The sequence below is a fragment of the Xyrauchen texanus genome, chromosome 2 (genome assembly GCF_025860055.1).
Source record: "Xyrauchen texanus isolate HMW12.3.18 chromosome 2, RBS_HiC_50CHRs, whole genome shotgun sequence".
Lineage (NCBI taxonomy): Eukaryota > Metazoa > Chordata > Actinopteri > Cypriniformes > Catostomidae > Xyrauchen > Xyrauchen texanus.
The window spans coordinates 24,140,818-24,166,477 of NC_068277.1; the positions used below are offsets into that span (position 1 = coordinate 24,140,818).

The 25,660-nt window shown below is 41.1% G+C and overlaps 1 protein-coding gene across 3 annotated transcripts in view; it reads left to right on the forward strand.

The window, feature by feature from the left end:
- Nucleotides 1-25,660, forward strand: part of LOC127619649 (mastermind-like domain-containing protein 1) — a 97,185-nt gene that overhangs the window by 44,660 nt on the left and 26,865 nt on the right. For 2 of the 3 annotated variants that reach the window (XM_052092617.1, XM_052092610.1), the window contains exon 2: nucleotides 8,886-10,541. In XM_052092617.1, the coding sequence (XP_051948577.1) occupies nucleotides 8,886-10,541 (1,656 nt within the window). Of the gene's footprint in view, nucleotides 1-4,735; nucleotides 4,742-8,885; nucleotides 10,542-25,660 lie in introns of those variants that run through there. The other variant, XM_052092620.1, reaches the window with a different exon arrangement.

Here is a 25,660-nt window from a genome sequence, read left to right on the forward strand (position 1 = left end):
CGCTGCCTGATTTTAGTGTCAGGAGCTTTAAGTACAGCATTATATAACATGGTTATAGTACTTGGTTAATTTCGACAGAAATGTAAAAAAAAAAGGCAGATTCGCTAAAAAGATCCTACACAAAAGAGCCATTCATTTGGGAATTGGACTACACTGAAGACGCTGCATGTTTTGCACTGTAAATGCAAAAGAATTGGCTCATTAGAATCATTCGTCATGAATCAGACTACACTAGGCACTAGTCTGCAGGCCTATGTTTTGTGCTGTAAATTCAGAAGAGGGACAGCACTGTCGCTGATATGCACTGCAGGAAACACAGAGTATTTCAGTGGGAAAAAAAGCATGTTCAAGAACCATTAATGGAACCGAAATTCAAACAGTTCAGGTATTTAAAAAATGAAAATGGAACCAGTTCCAAATAAGAACCCATTCTAACTTTTGTATATTTTCAGTTAAATGAAGTAAGTCACAATCGTGGTATTCTTACAGAATAGTTATGTCATCCAAACAGGTGCAACAGCTGGCTTTTGTGTCAATGTGTGTAGAAAAACCGAAAAAGCGAGACAGTGAATGGAAAGTGTATGTGGGGTATTCCCTCATTCTGTTTTGTCTCTGTTATTTGTTACTCGTCATTTACTGAAATCAAAACCGGAAAAACATCCGAAAACCACACAAATAAACATCACTTATTCATGATGTATGAGAGTGATTATCAGGAAAGGAAAGAAAAACAACTCTGACTCACAGCAAAAGTGCCACAGTTATCTAAACGTCGCCCTCTCTTCCTCCTTATGAGAATTCAAGGGACAAACCACATCAAAAGACGACTTCTCATACATGAGCTCAGTATCGGAGCTCATATGTGTCATTTTAACACTGTATGCTCATTGTAGCCCTGTAATATATAGACATCGATTTTATTCTAATTGATGGGAGTGGATGACAAGTGGGCCCAATGAGGAGAGAGTAATTTGGTCATACGTTCAAAGTGACCTCTAGGCTGAGTGTTGCCTTCGCTAATCAATATCAAGTAGTGGGATCTAAGGTCACAGTATTTTATTGTGGTATATCTATTTTTTTATGTCTGTGGCTTGAGTGAGTATGTGTCTTGTTTCTTTATTTGGTCCTCTCGATTAAACTGGAATTTTTGGGTGGCACAAATCAAATGGTTGAAAGGACTTTATTTAAGCTATGGTCTCTCTCTCTCTCTCTCTCTCTCTCTCTCTCTCTCTCTCTCTCTCTCTCTCTCTCGGGGTGTTAGAGAACGGCTCACTCCTCGCTCTCCTAATTCCCTTTATCCTGTCTGAAACCTACACCACCTGTCGTTACACATCTGGACACACACACACATTCTGTGTGTTAACATGCATTTAAGGTGTCAGGCTCACAATGATGTATGTACCATATTGATCAGTTTCATGCGCACATACTTGTAAAAAAATATTTGACAAAAGATTAGGATGATAGATAATGAAGTAAACCGTTTTTAAGATGTTACTATACATAAATGAAACTTGGCTGTGGGTATGATTCAATCTAGCTGATTTCAATTAGACAGATGCAGATGCATTAAAAAACTTGAAATGTAATATTATGATATGGTGTAACATTTAATCATATTGTAAGACATTATTTTCATCATATGATAAATCAGTCACACTGTAGTATGTAGATCATGTTAAAGATAAATGACTACACAATATCAATATTGGCATCCGTTTAATAACTTCATATTCAGTTGTCCACACAAATAAGGCTTTTTAGTTTTAGAATCCTGGTTGCTGTGTGTTATGGGATGTTGGTGTCTTAGAGATTGAAGATCGGGGCTGACTGTTGCTGGTTCATTAACTGCAGAATATCTTGGATTTTCTATCACCACTGTGCCCTTGAGCAAGGCACTTTTAACCCTGGGCTGCTCCAGAGGGAAGGGTCTTGGCAATAAATGTACTTAAAGTCACTTTGGATAAGAAAGTGTCCGCTAAATGAGAATATTTATAAATAATTATAAGGCATTTCCCTTTAGAAACATCCTTTAATAATATAAAGTGCTTATAAACTCTCTCTTTAGCTATTTTATTTCAAGTCTCAATTCAATGTGACCTGTCAAACCTCATGATTCAGGATTTAGCCTAGAAAAATTGGTTGAATTGGTTAAAAAGGCACAATCACATTCTTTTTCACACAGCTAAATTCCACTGGAGAAATATAGTCATCTCAATGGGAATGTGCGCTAATGTGAATTTCTTGACTTCATTGGCAAGGTTTGCTGGTCCATTGTGAATATTTAATGGAGCTGTGTACTACTGGTTAACATGGCGAATTCAACTGTCAAAGTTAAACTTGAACTCCACGAGAAATCCATGAGGGGAAATTCTTTGCCACCGTAAGTTCATCATGCGAAATTCACAATCTTGTTTCATATTGAAATGTCTATTGACTGTATTTTGTAAAATCTGACAGCACCTTTAAAAAGAGGTTGCTTGGCCATTCGTTTTTTGCTGGTTTCTCATGTGCTCAACATCTTCCCACGCCTTTGCCCTAAAAAAAATTTTTATTCTGGGGGATAAAAATGTTTCAGAGGCTGTTTTAAAGTATAAAATTGTTTTAAATGTGGGCTCAGATATTTTGGAAAATTGCAATGAATTCATTTTCAGAGGTACCTTTATATTCTTGCCCTTTTTAGGATTAAAATAAGAAATGTAATTCTGAAAAATGTTCTGAGTCGCCAAGTGTTCAATAATATGGTATGTTTGCTAAGATTTATTTTTCCTTATTCCAGGATGTCAACCATCTAAAAGATACACAAAACAAACTCTTGACCACCTGTTTTTCAACTCAGTAACTTTTACTGATATTCAGATATTCAGTCAACATAGGATTTACTTTCCATTTCCATTGAATACATTTTGCCTCCCTTTTGAAAGGAGTCCACAAAATCAGTATTATCAGATTATTATTATTATTTATTTTTTTGCCCTCTGTTTGTTTTCTGGAAGTTGAGTTGTTAAGGGATTTATTTGTCTTTGTTTTGATGAACTACTAATCAGCCTCTATTACACTGTATTTCCAGCTTCATGTTTCTAAACCTTGAGAAATTTTGACTCTTATAATTTACATTTCAGTAAATATATTCTGTAGCTCACTAGTTTTATCGATTCAGCAAATGTTTGAAGAATTCATGGTAGACATCCTACTTCAAGCTCATGTTATTGCATGTTAAGCAAGGTTCCTTTAAGGCAGAATGTACTGTATATAAGCAGCTACAAGTAAAACATGATCATAATAGGTGAATGAATTAATCTAGAGAAGAAGAGACAATCATTGGTCATGTACACTTGAGTTTAAACTTTCACACTTCTCTGTTTTCATGTATGTGTGCTTTCCCTTGGCAAACCACCATTACATAAAATAGTAGCAAAGAAATATAGCTAAATATTTATTTAACCAGGCAGGTCACTTCTGAACAAATTCATGTTCACGACTTCAGCTTGTTTGTGCTTGTATGTGCACAAGATGTCCGTGTTTTTGCTGGAAAAGATGAAGTCAGCGCAGAAACCATCACCAGATTTGAGCAGAAGAAACACACACACTCACACTAGCGCAGTGGCGCATGGCTGGCGGGCTATTCTTTGTTTATTAGCATATCTAGATGACAGTGGCATCACAGAGGCAGCAGTAATTAAGGGCACAACAATGGAAACAGTAATGATGATTGGCATACCATTACATGCCACAGAGAAGGAGAAAGGAGGGAGGGAGGGAGAGAGAAAAAGAGTGCAATGGGAAAGAAGATAAATGAAGAAGCTTGCTCTTTTAATCTCAGCAGGGCTACTAACTCTGCGTGCAAACGGGTTTGTGTGTGGGTGTGCACGTGTGTTTGCGCTCTTGTTCATCTGTGTGTAAATATGCACAAACTCGTTTACTTTCACCTTGAAGTCGCTTGTTTTCCTTTCCCCTCCCCTTGAGTCGTCTTGTTCAGATAGGAGCTTTTCTTTCACCCTTTCTCCTTTTACTGCTTTAAAACACTCCATACTTTAAATATCTTGTGTCATATTTCATTCTTAATGTCTACTTTGCTAGCTAATGTATTTGAAAATGTGAATTATACTGCACTTTATGTAATGACTTACACTGTCATTCTTAACTAAATTAGATGCATGGAGAGTTTATTTTACATTTTATGTTGTCGCTGTTTTGCGCTTGATTTTCCCTCAGGGATCAGGGAAGAAACTCACTCAATCTCAGCACCTCTTTAAGGGTGTGTGTCTTTGTAAGTGAATTAGTGGTTTTCTGTATATCTCCGTATTCCACATCTGACGTGTGCTTTCTGGCAAACACACACAGATACATACACATTTGGCGTGTTTATGTTGGTCTGTGAGATGAAACTCAGTTTGTATGCTCTAAAGTGTGTCCAACCCCGTCCCTTTCCGTTGCTTTTGGCACATACCCACTCCCACTGTGTCTATCTCTCTCTTTCTCACACATTCACACACACACACACACACACACACACACACACACACACACACACACACACACACACACACACACACACACACACACACACACACACACACACACACACACACACACAGTCCTCATTGTGCTGCTGTGTTCTCTAACAGGAGGGACTGTCCTTAATTACCCAATTTCTACAGTAAAACTATTGGGGAGAGGTAGCTATCGTCAAAACCTTTCCTCTTTATCATTACTGGGAGAAACCTCTCTTCTGCACAAGGTAAAACAAAAAGTGTGTGGAGATGTTTTCAGATCCCTCTGGGAGCCATCAATATGTTGAACTTTGTTGAACTGAATCTATATTATTGTAATTATTCACTGCATGTAAAGTGTTAGTATTCTGAACATTTACTTATCAGGTTAGTTGATTCATGGCGCAAGAAGTGGACGAGGCCACTTAAATTATTGTCTAATAATAAATCAGTCATGTAGACTTGGTTGTAATTACTGAATGAATCATGTGAAAGAATCAAGTGTCAAACATTCCATAACTTGGTCTCGGCATGTGTGGAGAGTCAAAAAGCTTTTGAATCATTGATTCGTTTCAGCTGAATGCACAGACAGGGACACCGTGGTTGAATAATCAGAGTTGGATCGATAGAAGCCTTCATGGAAAGTGTGTGGAGATGACAGTCAGGCTGGTCCAGACACAAGAGAGGGGAAAGAAAGACCTCATATAATAGAAACAACCGTATGCAGATTTTTTGTTTGCTATATGCAAACATAGTAAAATTTTACCCACTGAGCACTTCGTTAGGAACACTATGGTCCTGATAAAGTGCCAGACGTAGTCTTCTGCTTTTTTAGCCCATCTGCCTCAAGGTTCGACGTGTTGTGCATTCTGAGATGCTATTTTGCTCACTACAATTGTACTGAGTGGTTATCTGAGTTAACATAGACTTTCTGTCAACTTGAACCTGTCTAGCCATTCTCTGTTGACTTCTCTCATCAACAAGGCATTTCCATCTGCTGAACTGCTGCTCACTGGATGTTTTTTGTTTTTGGCACCATTCTGATTAAACTCTAGAGACTGTATGAGGAAAACCTCATGGGATCAGCAGTTACAGAAATACCAGCCCATCTGTCACCCACAATCATGCCACGGTCGAAATCACTGAGACCACCCCATTACATTAACTGAAGCTCCTGACCCACATCTGAATGATTTTAAGCAATGCACTGCTGCCACACAATTGGCTGATTAGATAATTGCATGAATAAGTAGGTGTAGAGGTGTTCCTAATATAGTGTTCAGTGAGTATACAGAACCAAGTTTGTTAAATTGTGATAGACAACAGTTCTAGTTGAAAATAGTACTATTCAGTAGTAACTAAATCATCCCAAATAATAAAAAAAAGTACAGTGACAATAATATTTTTTTAATATAAGTAAATAATGATGAAAGCCAAAATATTAAATGTCATGGATCAATGATAATTTTGCCCTATGATTTGGAGCAAAACTTCAGGTCAAAAACAAATTTCTTAGAAGGTAGCAGCATCAGTATTTTATTTTGTCACAGATAAAGGAAGGTCTATTACTTAAGTTGACTTCAAAGCACCCATTTTTATGCCAATCATGTGAGTCCAAAAATTTAAGGAAAAGAAATTTAAGTTAAAGTGCCTATTAACTGTAAATTTTTAATAGATTTTAATATCATATAGATTTTGGTTTAGAACAAACTTTCCTTGTGGTATCTTAATATTTAAGACCTTATATGGTTAAAGGTGCGCTCACTCATTTTTTTCCTCATTTAAATTGTCTGTAACCTTATAAAAGCTGTTTTATTGTACACGGAGAAGGTCTGCACATGGGGGCTGCCATGTTAGGATCACATGACCAGCCGAATTCTACTTACCTAATCTCAGCAACCACCCTGATATTGGACACTTTCACTCATGGATTAAATTAATCATGGCCAACTTTGAATAGTGAATTTCTACAGTGGCATAGATTACTGAAAAATAGTACGTTTGAATGATGCTGTATCCACGCCCCTTGGTGTCAAGTCCAAGAAAAAATATTTAAAAAATTTGTGAGGGCCCTTTTAAATCCCAGTGGTATGAGGCTCTCAGTGTGGTTTGTTGCTATTTATTGCAATCTGAACAACCTCCAAATACATCATTCCAATCATTGGAGTCTACCATTACACACACACACACATACACAAACACACAGCATTCTTTGTGTGTGTGTGTGTGTACATGTTTATACTACATTGTGGGGACCAAATGTCCCCACAAGGATAGTAAAACCTAAGATCACCTAACTTTTGGGGCCCAGCCAGCAGTCCCCACGAGGGAAATGGCTTATTAAACATGATGTTTTTTTTATGTAAAAATTCAAAAAGGTTTCTAAGAGTTAGGTTTAGGGGTATCTGTATAATATCCATAAAATGCATTTAAGTCTCTGGAGAGTCCCCACAATGATATATAAACGTGTGTGTGTAATGTGTATCCAGTGCAGCTTTAATAGGAATCAGAACAATGCAATCAGATGTATGCCTTACCAGCCATAATTATGAGCAATATGCACAGCAGTGTGGATGATAGGTCTGCTCTGTCTCTCCCTCTCTTGCCAGCACTCAGTGCTGACAGATGGTTGTGTCAGTCATAATAGGACAAATCCGATCACTACCAAATGAAAGGCATCCCTCCAGCAGAGGGAAAGAGAGAGAGAGAGAGAGAGAGAGGGTCAATGTGTCTGTGTTGATGTTTACTCAGGGTGAAATTGCCATCCATTAGAGAAAGGTTTGTGTGTGTGTGTGTGTGTGTGAGAGAGAGAGAGAGAGAGAGAGAGAGAGAGAGAGAGAGAGAGAGAGAGAGAGAATACAGGCTCTAAAATGAAGGCTGCATTAATTCATATTCTGTTACACATGCACAGACACTATTCCTCTTCGTCACACTGTCTACTTTTCAAACACAGACACACACACGGCAGGGTGGACTACGCAGACAGATTGGCGATGCCGGGGAAGGTGTGACTCCAGAGTTCTATTGTTCTAGTCAGAGAGGAATCTGTGGTAAACCTCCTAGACAAAAAAGGGGGGTGGGGTTACTGGGAGGATGAAGGAAAATAAAGAAGGAAGGGATTATATATGTAGGAAGTTCACTAGCGGTGTCCACAGTTTCTCGGGAAGGCCGTGAGGTTTAGTACTCAGTACATATTGTGTTTAGATACCTGTATTCTTGTATTGTATCTAGGTGTAGATGATGTAGAAAGTTGTCAAGAACATTTTTATTGTATGATACAGATGATACACAATTTTCTGTAATGGTTTTCCCACTCAGATTCTTAAGGCTTGGTCACATTTACCTTAGCACAGCGAAATTATGTGGGACGTTGTGCGCATTTGAAACCACCAAAAAACTAATCACAGCAGTCTCTTTTTAATGCTGCACTTTATACTCTGTGAGAGTGATGTTATAAAGAAACTTGTTCCTAAAATTATATCCTTTTCTATTGTAAATATACAATGTAGCTGTGTGCGAAGTACTGTCCACACAGAGGTCACTGCCAATCCAAGCAACTGGTCATTAATCAAATTTGTCTGTCAAAGTTAACCAAACTTGAACTCTTCGCGGAATCTGCAAGAGGAATTTCTTCACCACTGGAAGTTAATCACGATGCTTAAAATATTAATCTTGTAATGACATTGTTAATGCCTACCTTACACAATCTTTTCTGGTTTATTTTGAAGTGAAAAACATTTTGAGCCTATTCACTTTTAGAGCCTATCAGAATTGTATTCTAAGTTTTATTCAATGCTTGCTTTGTTGCCTTTGACAATAGGAAATCTGTCGAGCCTGAACATCTTAAAAAACTGTCTATACATCATGTGATTTGTGTGTTTGCAAACTTTGTTCTGAATGTCAATGAGTTGCTTTTGTTTGGTGGCTTTTTAGTCTTAATCTGCTAAGGGGGCTCTCCTGAGACTAGAATTGGGAGGATGGGGAAAGGGAGAAGATGTGCAGAGTGTTGACCCAAAAGCACTAATGCAAAAAGTCTGCTGAATGATCCCAATTGTGGTCACCATTAAACAGCAGTTGGGCCTATCGCATTCATACTGTTTCATAGTGTTGAAAGATAGAGCCTTGAGATCCCCACAGACAATTGGGCAGTGACAGACCAGTCCGCCCATGGTAATTCAATCATGTAATTGCCAAAAGAGCTAAATATACTTAAGAAATGTGAAGGATTGTCAAGATTTCGACTTTTAGTAGATTTCAATTATGCAGAGATACTATATTGATTAGCAAATTTAATTAAAATAATTTTTATTGTGAAGATCCCTGTTCATCTCATGGAATCTTTAAAATTTCTTTGCATTGATAACCAAAACATTTTTTTCTCTGTCTCCTTAGTTGTCAGGATCCCTGAAGAGGAAATTTACTGGGGCTGTGGAGGGTTCTGCATCACTAAACGGGGTCTCTGACACATCTATGATCCAGGGAGGTGCCAAAAGACTATGCCTGGAAGATGTCACACTTGCAATGTGCCCCAGCTACCCTCAACCCACATTCCCATCTGGAATATGCAGCCAGGGAGGTGTACTGGAAGGCAACAGACTCAATAGTAACAACAACAGTTTGGGTTCTCCATATTCTGTACCCCCAACTGCTAGTCCTGGATCAACTTCAGGAGGTGGAGGAGGCTCAGGAGGTTTGACGAATAACTTCAATCCAAATGGGAGTTCAGCCACTCCTTCAGTGGAACAGGAGCTGCAGGAGATTTTGGATGAACTTACAAATAACCCTGATCCCTCTTTACCAGAGCTTGACATTGAGAAGATCTTGGGAAAAGAGAACGATGACCAGGCAAGTAGTACTGGAGGCTTTGTTCACCCGGATGGTAACGGGACCCCCAAAAGGTCCCCACAGAGACAGTCACATCTGGAGGCCCACCTCACTCAGTCCCCTGGTTTCTCTCAGGCTGGCTCCTCTCAGGTGGGTCCAAGTCCTGCAGGGGCACCTTACACCCTACCACACCCTTCCAAACCAGTTCCATCTCCACTCTCTGCATCACCCCTATCTTCATCCTCTTCACAAGGGCAGAACAAAGCAAGGTCGCCCATGCTTTCTGCGGCCCTATCAAGCCGGCCTGGATCCAGTTGGCATGAGGTAAATCGGGCCCAACAGCTTCAGCAGATGGCATCAAATAGTAAGCATTATTCTAAAAACAGTGTTGGTCAGCCACATGCCCAATCAGGGCTATCAGGATTAGGCCAGCAGGGCACCTCATGGGCTGGCCCTTCTCCACCCTACCGACCAGGGGACAAACTGCCTAACTCCTCTCCTCACCAGCAGCCCTTTAGCCCAGCAGGTAATATTCAAAGCCCCCAGAGCTCTCTTATCTCTAGCATGGCTCCAGCCCCATCTACAGGTCCTTCACCACCCTACAGACCAGAAAAGCTAGCCAGTCCGGCAATTGCTCAACCTCCTTTCAGCCCCCAGAACAGCCTTCTTTCTGGAAATGCCCCATCAGGGGGTTCAGTCACTACCATCCAAGGTTCTCAGGCAAGTTACCTCCCTGGTGTGGCCCCAACATCAAGCAGCACTCGACCATCACCTCCGTACCGAACAGATAAACACCCGAACCCAACTGGGCAGTGCCAACCAGGGACACAACCCCCCACCCAAGGACATCTTTTCAACTCACAAAATAATCAAGTATCTGGAATGTCTAGTCAGCTGTTCAAGGCCATCACATCAACCCAGCCACCCAACAACCTACTCATGCAGGCACGAACAGCACAGGGAAAACCCTCACAGCTGCAATTAAGTAAGACCAACACCGGTGGTATGGGCCCAGAGCCTTACTCCTTCAACAACACCAAGCCATTACGACATTTTGACCCTGATCCCTCTGTGACAAAACTGGGTCCTCTTGGTGTGGGAGGATACCGCAGTGCAAGCATGCAGTCCTCATCACCCACATCAGCCACAGGACATGCTCATCTGTTGCCGCAGCGCATGCAAAGGGGGATGCAGGCAGGTGGCCTTATGCCTCACTGCAGAGATGTAAGTACCTTCACTTATTTTTTAAATGGCTTTTTAATATGTCATATACCTTAAACACTTTCTCACATCTTATATCATGTCTGAACAACAACGGTAAATGTATTGTTTGAGATTTAGATGACTAGTGGATTTTCCCTAATGGTCTTCTTGGCTTAACAGTGGCTTGAGCTTATGATACTATCATATCAAGTCAGTTTCACTTTGTCTTAATGCTGGTTATGTGTTTAAGTGAGAAAGTAGAACAGTATGCACATGATCAAGTCCTTTGTATCATACTGTAGTTGTTTCTCTATAGTATAACTGTCCAGTGATTCCTAACTCAGCGGGTATGTAAACAGGTTACATTTACATTTAGTCATTTAGCAGACGCTTTTATCCAAAGCGACTTACAAATGAGGAACATAGCAAGCATTTTGTCATACAAAGTTCAACAACATCTACAGTGTTGCACTGCCAAGCTCTCAAGGTGGCTGGAGGAGTATAGGATAGTGGTATAGCTAGCACAGATGAAAGAGAAAGTTCCATGGGGGGTATGCGAAAATAATTGGATTTTGCCATGTTAAACCTAACAATATGTATGGCTTAAATTAAAAGGATTAGGGTTGGGTAAAAATGAGGTACGGGCATTTTTAAATAATTTTGTAGTCGAGTATGAACATTATACATTACAGTTTTTCTTGATTACTTAGACGAATTTCATGAAACAATTAACCATTATCTAGAAACTATAAACAGTCTCAAAACTGTTCTTCCTCAAACTTTCATGTCAAAAACATCAAAGACAATTATCTCAATAATGTCAAAATTAAGCACTGGCATCAACTGACACATAAATAAAACTATTGCAATGTTCACAACACATCAGTTGGTTCAATTGAGAACACTGCTACAAAAGCCTTAATCAACAAGAGAGAATTTTGCAAGTCAATCTGTAAATGTTTTGAGGTTGTAGTACATCATACTGCTTAAAATATAGAAGTGTGCAGGTTACCTCTGTAAGGACATTTGCAAAAAGCTTATTTGAGTTGCCTACATCAGAGTTATTCAATTGGGGGTCCTCGGCGTAATTGCAGTGGGTCCATAGAATAATTTAAAATATATTTGAAAATCACGTTGTTGAGAGAGAGAAAAAAACACAGATAAGTCACATTTTTGTATAAGTTGCACTGACAGAGTTTTTATCTGGTAGGCATTAGGACCTGGGAATTGCTGCCCGACTTCCCTTCAGCCACTCAGAATAATTTCAAGATGCACCATGAACATTACCTCAGCATCTGTACATCATATCATGCCGTATTTGGCCTTGTTTTAATCAGTAGAATTTGCTATAAGTAATAGTGGGTAACAGTTTTTCATGTTCTGTTCATGTTTCACAAAAAAAACGGCACGTCTGTTTATATATAACTATGCTGTATACAAATAATGTAGCTCAGTGGTAAAATACCCTGGCTACCACCCCTGGGGTTCGCTAGTGTGTGCAGAGTGACTCCAGCCAGGTCTCCTAAGCAACCAAATTGGCCCGGTTGCTAGGGAAGGTAGAGTCACATGGGGTAACCTCCTCGTGGTCGCTATAATGTAGTACGTTCTCTGTGGGGCGCATGATGAGTTGAGCCTGGATGCTGGTGGATGGCGTGCAGCCTCCACATGCACTATGTCTCCGTGCCAACGTGCTCAACAAGCCACATGATAAGATGCATGGGTTGACGGTCTCAGATGCGGAGGCAACTGGGATTCGTTCTCTGCCACCCGGATTGAGGCAAATCACTATGCAACCACAAGGACTTAAAAGTACAATGGGAATTCCAAATTGGGAGAAAATGTATAGTTTGTTGATTAAAAACTAAAAAAGCAACATAAATTATAATCAAACATAGAATGGATGCACTTAAGAAACCATGTGCATCCTCTTTGTTAATGTGCTCACTGGCTAAACTGTCAATAGTCCTAAAGAGGCAGCACCATTTTATCTTGTTCTACATATCAATATAAAAACTTGTAAATAGGTCAAAACATGTATGCAGTATAATATATTCAAAATCAAGACATCATATTATTGATGGAATACAATGTTATATTTCATAATGTACCAAGTTAGAAGTTCCCCTGTATAATAAACAGCATTAGCTAAGAGGGAGTTTCTTTCAGATGTAAGGAAAATAGACATTTGTCTCTTTGTTTTATGTATATCTAAGATGATTAAGCACATTTTAATAATGCTGACACTGAGAGATCTACATATTTAGCAGGACTCGTCAAATTAGCCTAACAACCCAAAGACATAAAACACCCAAAGGATCTGTGTTTCTCATTATGCTTGTGTAGCTCTGGTGCATGCAGGGGGCGACTGGGCTTGTATCTGGAGATTAGAGTGGAGTGGATTGGGAACCCTGTGGTGTGTATCATGAGAAGGGCATAGGGCATTTAGGATGCTCCGAAGGTTAATTGAATGGACAGCCAAAAAGAAAGTGGAGGAATGTGAGTCTTTATATGTAAGCATTTGTGCCAAGTGCGTGCGTGCGTGCATGCGTGCGTGCGTGCATGTTTGTGTGTGTGTATCCTGCCTAAAAAGATAAATTCAGTATGTTATCTGTGTTAGAGAGAAAGACCAAGTGTGTAAATGTGTGCGCCTACAGAGTTTCAAAGTAACACTGCGCATTCTGTCTGCCTGCTTGGAGGTCGGTTTGAAGACAGGGTACTCCTCTTTCAGCCTAGTGGTCCTCTTTCATCACACCAATAAAAGATGAAGAATTTTAGAGGAGAGGGTGATTGAGAAATAAAGGGAGAAGGGGGGCAGGACTCTGAAGTTACCTTCTACTTTCCAAACTGACTGACACACACACACACACACACACACACACACACACACACACCAAATACTCACAAGAAATCTAAATCTGTTTTTCAAAACCATATTTAACTATGCAACCCACATAAAGGTTTGTGTTTCTGAATTAATGAGATTCATTTCTTGTCCATTTTATTCAGTCATATACTATATATACAGGGTTGGGCAGATTACTAAAACATGCAAAATAGTGAGATCCTGTAACAACAATGGACTTGCTAACAAGACTTGCTTCCATATTTAGGCCTGTTAGTCAATCACTTCGTATGAGATGTTAAATAAATGTATTTATACAGCAATTATAATTTTGGGAAACAATGTATCATGTGCTCGAATGTAATATTGTGTACAAATGTACCTGTATTGATACTGGTACATAACTGACAGCAAACTGATTAAGACAACAACATTCCAGTGCAGTTGCCAGATATTCAATACAGGAATCATTATACATGACTAAGACATAGTATTTTCATTATCTATTGTCTACCATCAAATGTTTTTGTGACCGTGGTCCAAAAAGTGTTCCAAAAACCGCAACCCGCAATGCTCTAAATTTAACCTGCAATTGTGTTTTCAAATGAGCCCATTGTGACACGAACCCCTGGCAATGTGTGTGTATAGGTATGTATACGTATATATACGTATATATATATATATATATATATATATATGGCATATTAGTAAATAATTATTAAAATATACAATAGGAAGGGGTTACAATATGGCACTTAAGAGATTCATTGGTATGTTTCACAGAAAAAAATTGTGATGGACTCTATTTCCATGAGAAACAAAAATGAACAGAAAACAAAAGTTTTATTGTCATCGGGATATACGATTCACAAGAACTCTACAAGAACACAGGTATTTTCCCAGTCGTTGTTGTTGTCTTTCTCGTAGTTGTTGACTCAAGAGGGGATTCCCTCCTCTTACCAAACACCTCCCTCTCTCTCTCTCTCTCTCTCTATCTCTCTCTCTCTCTCTCTCTCTCTCTCTCTCTCATGCTTACAGTTTAGAGGAAGTCTGTTTGTGTGTGCATGGAGGGAAAAAAGTAGAAGTTACCTATTTTTTTATTTCTTAACCTGACAGACACATTTCAATCCTAAAAAGTTAGAACGTGAAGCCTCAGAGCAAATTGTTTATTGTAAAAACACCAGGACTAATGATTGAATGAGGAAAGAGAAAGATACATTTGTAATTGTGAGGTTTAAGGACTAACACATACCCTCTTAGCATCTGTTTGTAGTCAGCTCCAGTTCTCTAGGAATGAGAAAAGCCCTTTCATCCTTTTGTACACTCATCTTTTTTACATTAGTAACATTGTAACATGTTATATTGTTTCACTATGTTTCACTTTTAACCTCTCCTCCTTGGTGTGTGTGTGTGTGTGTGTGTGTGTGTGTGTGTGTGTGTGTGTGTGTGTGTGTGTGTGTGTGTGTGTGTGTGTGTGTGTGTGTGTGCGCGCGTGCGTGTGTTACAAACTGGTAATTACGCTGTAAATGTGGTTTATGAGGACATTTCTAGTGTCCCCATAATTCAAAAAACATACTAACATTAAAAACATACTAAACTATGTTTTGTTTGAAAATGTAAAAATGCATAAAGTTTTTTGTGAGGGTTAGGGGATAGAATCTATAGTTCATACAGAATAAAAATCATAATGTCTATGGAGAGTCCTCATAAGGATAGCTGTACCAACGCGTGTGTGTGTGTGTGTGTGTGTGTGTGTGTGTGTGTGTGTCATGTTCATCTGCCCTCACAGCTGCAGTAGACAATATTTTTACCCCATATACTAAGCATATGCTGAACACACACAGACATGCCTGATGTGTGTCTCTGTGGTGTGTGCTGTCATGTCACAAGTTTGGCTGCTTCTAGTTGCCTGTCTGTCTAAGTAGTAGCTGGAGAACTCCAGTTGGGCTTTAACCTCATTGGTTTATATGACTAAAGTCATTTTTGATGTTATTCTGTTGTGCCAGAAGTTATTAAGCAAATTTAAGGTCAGTGGCAAGGTAATTCAGGTTCAGTTTATGCTTAGTGGACAGTTGGTTTCCAGGGCACTTGTCAAGTGTTTGGTTTGTACTGAATATTCAACTTTGCCTTCTTTTCAGAATATGTTCACATGCATAGACAATCTCTCTCCCACCATTTACAGATACTACACCCCTGAGGAAAATTGTATTTCTAGGAGGTTGCTTTATCATTGCTCAGGACACTTAAGATCATATTTCTCCTGAGTGTCTATAGGAGAGGAAAATAGAAACAAATGAGACATTTTGTTACACACAGTACCAGTATCTATAAAAAATTAATGTGGTTGAATGTGGCATAGCTCAGAATTTGGTCTTGAATTTGAATTTGATGAAATCACATTGAAATCTCTGACTTTTGGTTGCAGACTTCGTTATCTTGGTAAATTTGAGCATAGTTTGAGACTTTGATTTGAATGAAAGCTTTAGAAGCAGGAAACTTAAAAGAAAAGGGTTTAGTTGTAAAAGTAACCACTGGCAAATTTAAAATAATACATTTTTCCAAAAAGGTTTCCTGAAAACCTACCCTATCTGCCAATGTTTTGCAAACAAATTATACTTGGACCAATGTTGCTAATTGTGAAGGGCGATGTTTTGATAGTGCCACAGAGCTGCATTTTTTACACTCTTTGGGGAAATCAATCTACAAATGGATTACCACGCTCACACTAATATGTTTTCGACAACGCTCTCCCAAGTGGATAAATCTGAAAACGCAGTTTTCATGTAGATGTGTGGACACGGGAAATGGAGAAATCTGAAAACAATGATGTACTCATTGTCATGTGATGCAGTCATGTGATCCATTCAACCCAAAACAATCAAGATGGCGGCCCATGTTGTAGTTGCATTGTTGTGCCTGCTATTCACTTTGATAGCTTTGTTACTTTTCATACCCTGCATTCCTTCAAATTCTACAGGAAAATTATCGTACTAGTATTTTCGTAAGAGGACAAATGTTTCAGACCGTACATGGAATGTCTTTTAAGGGGATTTAAGAGTTGTCATACATTTTAGTGTGGACAAGAATATTTTGAAAAAAACTATTGAAAAAGGCAGTGGACGGAGAATGTTTCGAAAACGAAAATGCCATTTTCAAATGTATCCGGATTAATGTGGAAGTAGCCTTTTTGTTAAGACACATTAAACAAGGCTGGGGAAAAATAACCCACATCAGCTTTAAACAATACTCCCCATTTGCATTTAACCTCATTGTTGTCTAGGAAACAACTGAGACATTACATTTCTCATTTATGATTTTAATGTTGAGTGATTTTCAGGAAAGTTTAGAATTATTAAGGGGTTGGTTGGGATTGAGTAATAATAGTCTCCTCTTTGTAGAATATTTTCAAGCACATAGACATTCTCTCTCTCACTATTAATATTTACCACTCAACACTATTTGTATGTATGCATGTATGGATTGCACTTTTGCTCTCTCTTTATCTCTTGTTCATGTCCTTCCTTCAAGGCTGAAGTTGGGGGAGGTAACAGACACAGGCGGAAGAAAATATTTCATGACACACACACACGCGCAAACACATCCACAGCAGCCCTCCCAGCAGGGTGTGGAGTGTCTAACCTTGTTTTGCGTCTCTCTCTTCTGCTTGGGCACATTCACTGATTTTAACCATTTTTAAAAGCTGTAAGTGGGTCAGCTGTACATAAATGTGTCTGAGAGAGGTATCGAGAGAGACAGACAAAGAGAGAGCACGTCACTGTTATAAAGAGAGCACATTCTCCCAGATCCCATCTATCTGGATATGTGCCTTGTGTTTGCTTGCGTTATATCTGTTACCATTTTGTACTGTACAGCTCACCCTCATACTGAAGAGTTCATAAGGAGGGCATTGCAATTGGAAATGTAACTATATATGGTAGAGAAACTGACAAGGAGGTCTTTCACTAAATGCCTCTTTTAATTTTATTCTGTGTGTGTGTGTGTGTGTGTGTGTGTGTGTGTGTGTGTGTGTGTGTGTGTGTGTGTGTGTGTGTGGGCATGTTTATGTGGTTATTACAATGGTAATTACAATGGTATTATGCTATAAATGTGGTTTATGATGACATTTCTAGAGTCCCCATAATTTAAATAGCTTAAAAAAATATTAATTTATGTTTTATTGAAAAATGTAAAAATGCAGAAAGTTTTTTGTGAGGGTTAGGTTTAGGGGTTGTGTTAGGTTTAGGGGATAGAATCTATAGTTTGTACATTATAAAAATCATTATGTCTATGGAAAAATGATAGGTAGACCAACGTCGTGTGTGTGTGTGTGTGTGTGTGTGTGTGTGTGTGTGTGTGTGTGTGTGTGTGTGTGTGTGTGTGTGTGTGTGTGTGTGTGCATGTAAGAAAGTAGCCTTGTTGTGTCAGCTTCTGTGCTTTGTGTCCAGAGGAGATAGAGAAAGAAGGAGAAACAGAGAGACATTCAGAAATTTAAACCCTCATCAGTATTTTAAAAAGAGTACGAGAAGGCTGCTGTTGTTATTCTTTGTGCGTGTGTCTTTTTATGTGGCTGTTTTGGGATTAAAGCGATTAAATCCATGTGCACAAAATGCACTTTCTCTCTGTCTGTTCATAGGCAGCTCACTTTTAATTCTCTATTTTTTCATCTTACTGTAGGGATGAGAAGGTGGAGGCTATAGAGAGAGGGATAGCAGGGAGTAGTGTCAGTGTAGAGACACTGAGAGAGTCTGACTCCAGACTCCAGGCAGACATACAGAAAAAGGATAGTGTGTGAGTGCCACTGAGACAGAGAGAGAGAGAGAGGGAGAGAGAGAGAATGTGAGTGTAGCGGTGAGGGAAGAAGGGAGATAGAGAAGGAAGGAGGGAGGGAGAAAGTGGAGGCGGAAAAGGAGAGACAGACAGGAGGCAGACAGAGTGAGACAGTGTTGGCGACTGAATTCTGGGAGCAACTTTACACACACACAAGCACAGTCTAAAAGTATACCAGTGATTTACACACAGTCTCTAGAAAAATATGCAGCTACACAAGTGCTCCGATTGTCTAATATCAATGGACATGCTCGAATGTATTCAGTACTAAAGTACAGAGGCAAAAACAGCCTCTCAAATGTTCTCGTTAGACTCATACTCATACTAGAATTTTCATACTCATCTGTGCAGTATGTATACAGTGTGAAAAGTGGCACAAGCACACTTTTTACACACCACAAACATTTCACACCAAGAAGTGTGCGAGGTTTTAAATTTTTAAAACAATATATATGCTATTCAAAATAAAGACTGAAACTTTCTAGTTGTCAAACTGTGTCCACTCTTAATGTGATGAAACTGCACCTGTGATAACTCTGTTAGGACACCTCAGTGAACTTTAGGGGAATTGACATCATACATCCACTAACAAACTTTGGATCAGCTGGATATAAGCAAATTAAGGCATATTTTAAGTAATTCAATGGCGTTCATTCATGTGGACATTTTTGCAAAAATGATATTAGGTGTCTCCATACACATATTGCGGCAGTTCCATGGTGAAATGCCCACTGTGTGGCGCTAAAATAGCATTTATGCTTTTGGCAGAGATTTACATTTATGCATTTGGCAGACGCTTTTATCCAAAGCGAATTACAGTACATTTATTAAAGGGACATTCCCCTCGGAGCAACCTGGAGTTAAGTGTCTTGCTCAAGGACACAATGCTGGTGGCTGTGGGGATCGAACCAGCGACCTTCTGATTAACAGTTATGTGCTTTAGCCCACTACGCCACCACAACCTACTTACTTTAGAAAAAATGTAATCCAAGTAAAGGAATAAATGTTTCCATTGTAAATATCAGTTAAATTAAGAGTGAATTGGCTACATTTACACAGTATCATATAAACTTGATCAAATAAGTTTCTAACTTTCTACATCCTCCTGTTTAACTAAACCGTCACTTCATTTGAAAAGCCACATGCGTGAACTGCATGGCAGAGAGAGAAATGTCAAAGCCTGAACCTTTATTTTCCCCCACTAAGTGGCTGAAGTCCATGGTGTGGGAATATTTTGGTTATTTAAAAGACCCACAAGGCACCATCAGTGATGGTTAGCCAATCTGTAAACTTTGTAGAAAAATATTTGGCTCAGGCAGGGTACACTTCAAACCTGAAGAGCCACATCCGTGATCATGCCAAGGATGAATGTAAGTGAAAATACCCCCTTTTCATAACACTCCCAGATATACAGGTTTCTATGACTACCTGTATTTTCCTGAATATAAGTCACTTTTATTCATCATCTGAAAGGTCCTGCGACTTATAGTCTGAAGTGACTTATATACAATATTTATACGTAATTTATGTCAGCCGTTCAAAGCACACAAACCAAAGTACATATGCTTACACTCAAACAGATGAAAACATCAGTTATAGCGATGGTAGAAGCGTACATTTATAGCAGTTACAGTTATAGCAATTCAGTACATTATGCAACCAGTTTAAAAATTCTGTCAATCATTATTTTTCTTACAAACTCTACTTTCAATGCTCTCGTAGGTAAAACAGTCAGTAAGTGAACTGGATAATTGATGCACAGCATAGAGGGTTCAATTATCGGAAATATCCACAGATAGACAGTCTCTAACACTAATGAATGAATAGAATACAACAGCCATACTGTTTTAGTCACTGACTAAAAGCTGTTTATTTGTATGCAGCATAGAGTTACAAAGCATAGAGATTTGTATTTCCTGAGGCAATTTAATCTTCATAACGGACCGCGTCTGAATTTTGAGCAGATAAGGAAAGTTGGGACTTTGGGGCTGCTCCCGGGCCCTATTGCCTGTCCAATACAATATTTGTATGGTTTGTAAGTGATTTGAATTATGGGGACACTAGAAATGTCCTCATAATCCACATTTATAGCATAATAGCCTTGTAATTACCTGTTTATAACCTAAAAAAAAGTCCTTGTAAACCACCCAAACCTGCCCACACACACACACACAATGTCTGAGATGTTGTGCATAGGCATAGGCAGTGCATAGGCAAACCGGACAGCTTATACTATATTAAATTAAAAAAATAACCCATTTGTTCACATGTGTACTATATTATATACAGTATTTTTATAAAAAAAAAAAAATGTAATGACAAGAAATAAAAAATTTAAATAAAATTTAAAACTACTCGTTTACACTCTACCAGCTGTGCGGTGTCACGTGCAAAAATAACTCACTCCAGGGGGCAATGCAAGGAAATTTAAACTCTACTCATGAAAAGGTTAAGACTTAACTTACTTCTGTAGTAATTAAAATGCACCTTACAAGTCCAATCTGGGCTTGTTTTGTACATGATACAGCTATTATCACTGACAGTGAAGCACTGTCAGAGATTCTGTTATTTACTAAGATAACAACTTCTGTGGCTCTATCATAGGAGAATATTATGACAGTAACTCCCATAGAATGTCAATGGGACTGCCGCATTATGCTGTTTTATGCTAAGCTTGTAGGCTCTCTTGGTAGAAGGGCTCTGGTGCTGTCTGTTTGTGAAGTGTGCGTCAGTGTAATGACACCAGGCGGACACATTACAAAGGTTCCGCCCTTCACACAAGTGTTTGTGCCATATTAACTGTAAATACGCGTTAACTTTTTTAATTAATCGCGTGTTAACGCGTTAATTCTGACAGCTCTACTTAAAATATTCAAATATAATTAGATTTATGGTAATTTTCTGTGAAAATTTACAAATTAAATTTCTCAGCCCTTTTGACAGCCCTAGTTATTTAATGCACCTGTTAAAATATATCGCCTTACATGACTTGCGTAAAAGTGTTTTGATATCATAATAAGATAGGAGCAGGGCAAAAAGTGAAGTGTTTATATACTGATAATCTGTTTTACTAATGATTTGTGTGAAAGTAAATAGTCATTGTTGCTTTAGTGTTCATTTCACTAGGAAACTGCAGTGATGCGTACATCAAGCCATGTAAAAAATTATTTAGCAAAAAAAGTAGGTGTAGAAATGTGATTTTATTAGACAAGTGCTTTGGGGCAACTGTATGTTAAATGGAGACCAACAAAACTGTTTTTTCCCCATTTCACTCTGTATCATCACCGTACTGTAAATTACAGTTTTGTCTACAATTCTTGACTGTTGTGAAACTCTTAATATGTTTGGCATCAGTTTATACAAACGCAGATGTACACGACAGACCAACCATGTGTGTGTATGACTTTAAGATTTGTTTAGACACTGTGTTTGTGTTACAGTGGGTTATATATATTGTGTATATATATATATATATATATATATATATATATATATATATATATATATATATATATATATGCATAGTTGTAGGCTCCTGAATGCAATTATTATGGTGTAATGCATTTCTCATACATGCTTGTGTCCAGATACAGCCTTCAGAGAGCAGCTCACATTCTTCACATCTCTTGCAACACATCCGCGGGCTCGCGGCAGACAAACGCTAATATTCATCACATCATTGCACATTCAAAGCATCTGCGGGAGACAAACACTAGTGTTGTTCTCTGCATGCCAAGTTTTCGTGGCAAATCCAAAGAGACAAACTTTAATACGTCACTTAACACAGTGATGTCTTTCGAGTTGTTACCTATTTACAGTGGTAAACAGCTGCCGCTTGTACTCATGTTGATGGCGTAATCGGACAGCAAAAAATATGATGTAAACCGAGACCAGCAGGGGGAGGAAACGAACTCTAGTTTGGTCCAAGCAATCAAACTAAGTGTGAAAGCACCCTTACATTTACATTTATGCATTTGGCAGATGCTTTTATCCAAAGCGACTTATAGAGCACTTATTACAGGGACACTCCCATGAAGCAACCTGGAGTTAAGTGCCTTGCTCAAGGACACAATGGTGGTGGCTGTGGGGATCGATCCGACAACCTTCTACTTAACAGTTTAGTGATTTAGCCCACTGTATAGATGGTTTAATGTGTTTTTATCACATGTTTGTTCATGTCTCTGTTATGTCAGATCTTTGTAACTTTAATACTGACCATGCTAGCACTGTTTCACATCAGTCCCACTGTATGTGGAAAAAGGTGTCTTAAAGACATAAAATCACAATTCATATTCACAATGCAATTCAATTCCAAGATGTGAAATATTTCAGAGTGAAACAAAATGTTCATTGTGAAATAATGCAGGCTAAGTCAATCGCAAAGTGTTGACCGAGATGATGCAATTATTCCATGTTATTTAACACCTGTTCCCCTTCTGTCGCTCTCTCCACGTTGTGTCGGAGAAGCGACACTAGGGGTCTCTCTTGAGCGCCGATATCCACCTCTGATCTATGAAAAAAGGCCAATGAGAGTTGGCAGCCAGTATTTGCATGTCCCGCCCCCGGACATACGGGTATTTAAGCGGCGCAAATACGGGAGTTCATTCAGAAAATTTCTTCGGAGCCGATGGTCTGTTTGCAGTTTGCTGCGAGTTTACACACCACTACGTTCCTGTTTCCTCTGACGATCTGCATGCTGTTGGATTTGACGGCGCACAACAGCGGCTTTCTCCTACTTGCACGGCGTGCGTTGTTGCCCCTGAGCGCTTCGACAGCGCAGACACACACACATACTGTGTATTAAAAGAGTTATTTCCCTTAAAAGAGTGAATTTCTCTAAAAGAGCAAAACACAGCGGCGTTGAACGTCCTTTTCAGGACGCATCTTTTTCAAGATGCCCTTCCACACCTGTGTTGTTCCTGGATGCGGTAGAAGCCTCTCTGCTTCAGACGGCCACAGGCGCTGTCTCGTGTGTTTGGGCCGCGATCACACCGAGGCAGCGTTTGTGGATAGTTCATGTTCTCACTGCGAGAACATGACCATGACCATGACCACGTTGCGGTCGCGGCTTGCTTTCAACAGAAAGCAAGCTTGCTTTCGGCTTTCAACAGAAAGCAAGCCACCCCAACTGCCAGTCTGCATTGTTCCTTCTTCCCACGGGACTGAGGATGATGCGGTTGGCGCTGGGGGCGATTTGGGGGCGGCAGCGGGTGCAGTTTCGCCGGGTAGCCCCCCGCGAACCTCCCGTTCCCCGACACGCTCGCTGGTCCCCGTCCACACTCGCGGCGATAGCGGCTCGCCTCACGGCCCGGCTGTCTATCCTCCCGAGCCCGAAGCAGATGAGCTCGCCGCCGCATCGGAGAGTGTGATGTCTGATGCCGAGGACTCCCCTGGACTGCCGCCTTAGGGCCAGCAGGCCCAGGCTGAGGCCGACGCTCAGATGTCTGACATGCTTTCCCGGGCCACCGTGAGCGTGGGGTTGGATTGGAACCCTCCATCCTCCCCACAGCCTTCACGGTTGGATGACTGGTTCCTGGGGGCAGCGCCGTTCGCGACCACGCATCCCCCGGTCCCGTTTTTCCTGGAGGTGCATGACGAGCTGACGTCTACGTGGAGAGCCCCGCTCTCCGCTCGTCTAGGTGCCACCCGCTCCACTCTCACCACCCTCGACGGCGGAGAGCGCCACGGATACGGGGCGCTCTCCGGGCGCGCGGAGCAAGGTAAGTGCTTTGAGTCTATTCTCAGCACCTCAGCCTCAGGCCACAACGAAGTCGCCCGACGCTGCATTACCTGTTCCGCCCCGCTGCGAGGCCCCGCCGGGTACGTCCAAAATACTCGTCCCTTTGGTGCCCCTAGCGCAGAGCTGGGAAGCATGGTTTTCGCTTCCCAACGCGTCACGCTGGCTGCACCGGACCATTCGATTCGGTTACACAATTCAGTTTGCCCGGCTCCCGCCCCCCTTCAGGGGCGTCCGCTTTTCCGCAGTACATGGCGAGCATGTCAGTTCCCTGCGCACGGAAATCGCGACCCTCTTAGCCAAGGGCGCGGTAGAGCCCGTCCCTCCAACCGAAATGAGGAAGGGTTTCTACAGCCCTTACTTCATTGTACCTAAGAAAGGCGGCGGCTTACGACCAATCCTGGACCTGCGAGTTTTCAATCGGGCCTTGTTAATACTCCTGTTCAGAATCCTCACGCAGAGAAATATTCTGGCTGGTGTTCAGCATCTAGATTGGTTCGCAGCGGTAGACCTGAAGGACGCGTACTTCCACGTCTCAATTATGCCACGACACCGACCCTTCTTACGGTTCGCGTTCGACGGCCAGGCGTTTCAATACAAAGTCCTCTCCTTCGGCCTGTCTCTGTCCCCTCGCGTCTTCACGAAGGTCGCAGAGGCGGCCCTTGCCCCGCTACGAGTAGCCGGCATCCGCATTCTCAACTACCTCGACAACTGGCTCATCCTAGCACACTCTCGAGAGTTATTATGCACACACAGAGACCAGGTGCTCCAGCACCTCAGCCGCTTGGGGCTTCAGGTCAACTGGGAAAAGAGCAAGCTCACTCCGGTTCAGAGCATCTCTTTTCTCGGGTTGGAGTTAGACTCAGTCTCAATGACAGCACGTCTCACGAGCGAGCGTGCTCAGTCGGTGCTGGACTGCCTCGCTTCCTTCAAGCCAGGCACAGTGGTCCCTCTAAAACTTTTCCAGAGGCTCCTGGGGCATATGGCGTCCTCCGCGGCGGTCGCGCCGCTGGGGTTGATGCATATGAGACCACTCCAGCACTGGCTCCAGACTCGAGTCCCGAGACAAGCATGGCACCATGGCACGCATTGGGTAAGGATCATCCCCGCCTGCCTCAAAACACTCCGACCCTGGACAGACCTCTGCTTTTTACGGGCAGGAGTGCCCCTGCAGCAGGTGTCCCGACGCGTTCTGGTCACAACCAGGTGGGGTGCCGTGTGCAGCGGGCACGCAGCAGCGGGCCGTTGGAAAGGGGCCCTGCTGCGTTGGCACATCAACTGCCTGGAGTTGCTGACCGTCCTTCTTGCCCTCAGGAAGTTCCTCCCGTTAGTTCGGGACAAACATGTCCTCGTGAGATCGGACAGCACCACGGTGGTGGCGTATATAAATCGTCAAGGCGGCGTCCTATGGAGCCAGCAGCGACTCAAGTCCAATGCCACTCACATCCCCGGCAAGCTCAACGTCGTAGCGGACGCGCTATCACGACAACGTCTGTCCGGCGGGGAGTGGAGGCTTCACCCCCAGTCGGTCCAGCTGATTTGGGAACGGTTTGGCAAGGCCCAGGTAGACCTGTTCGCCTCCCAGGAAACCTCCCACTGCCCGCTCTGGTACGCCCTAACAGAGGCTCCCCTCAGGACAGACGCGCTGGCACACAGCTGGCCCTCGGGGCTGTGCAAGTACGCATTTCCTCCAGTGAGCCTTCTTGCACCGGTGCTGTGCAAGGTCAGGGAGGA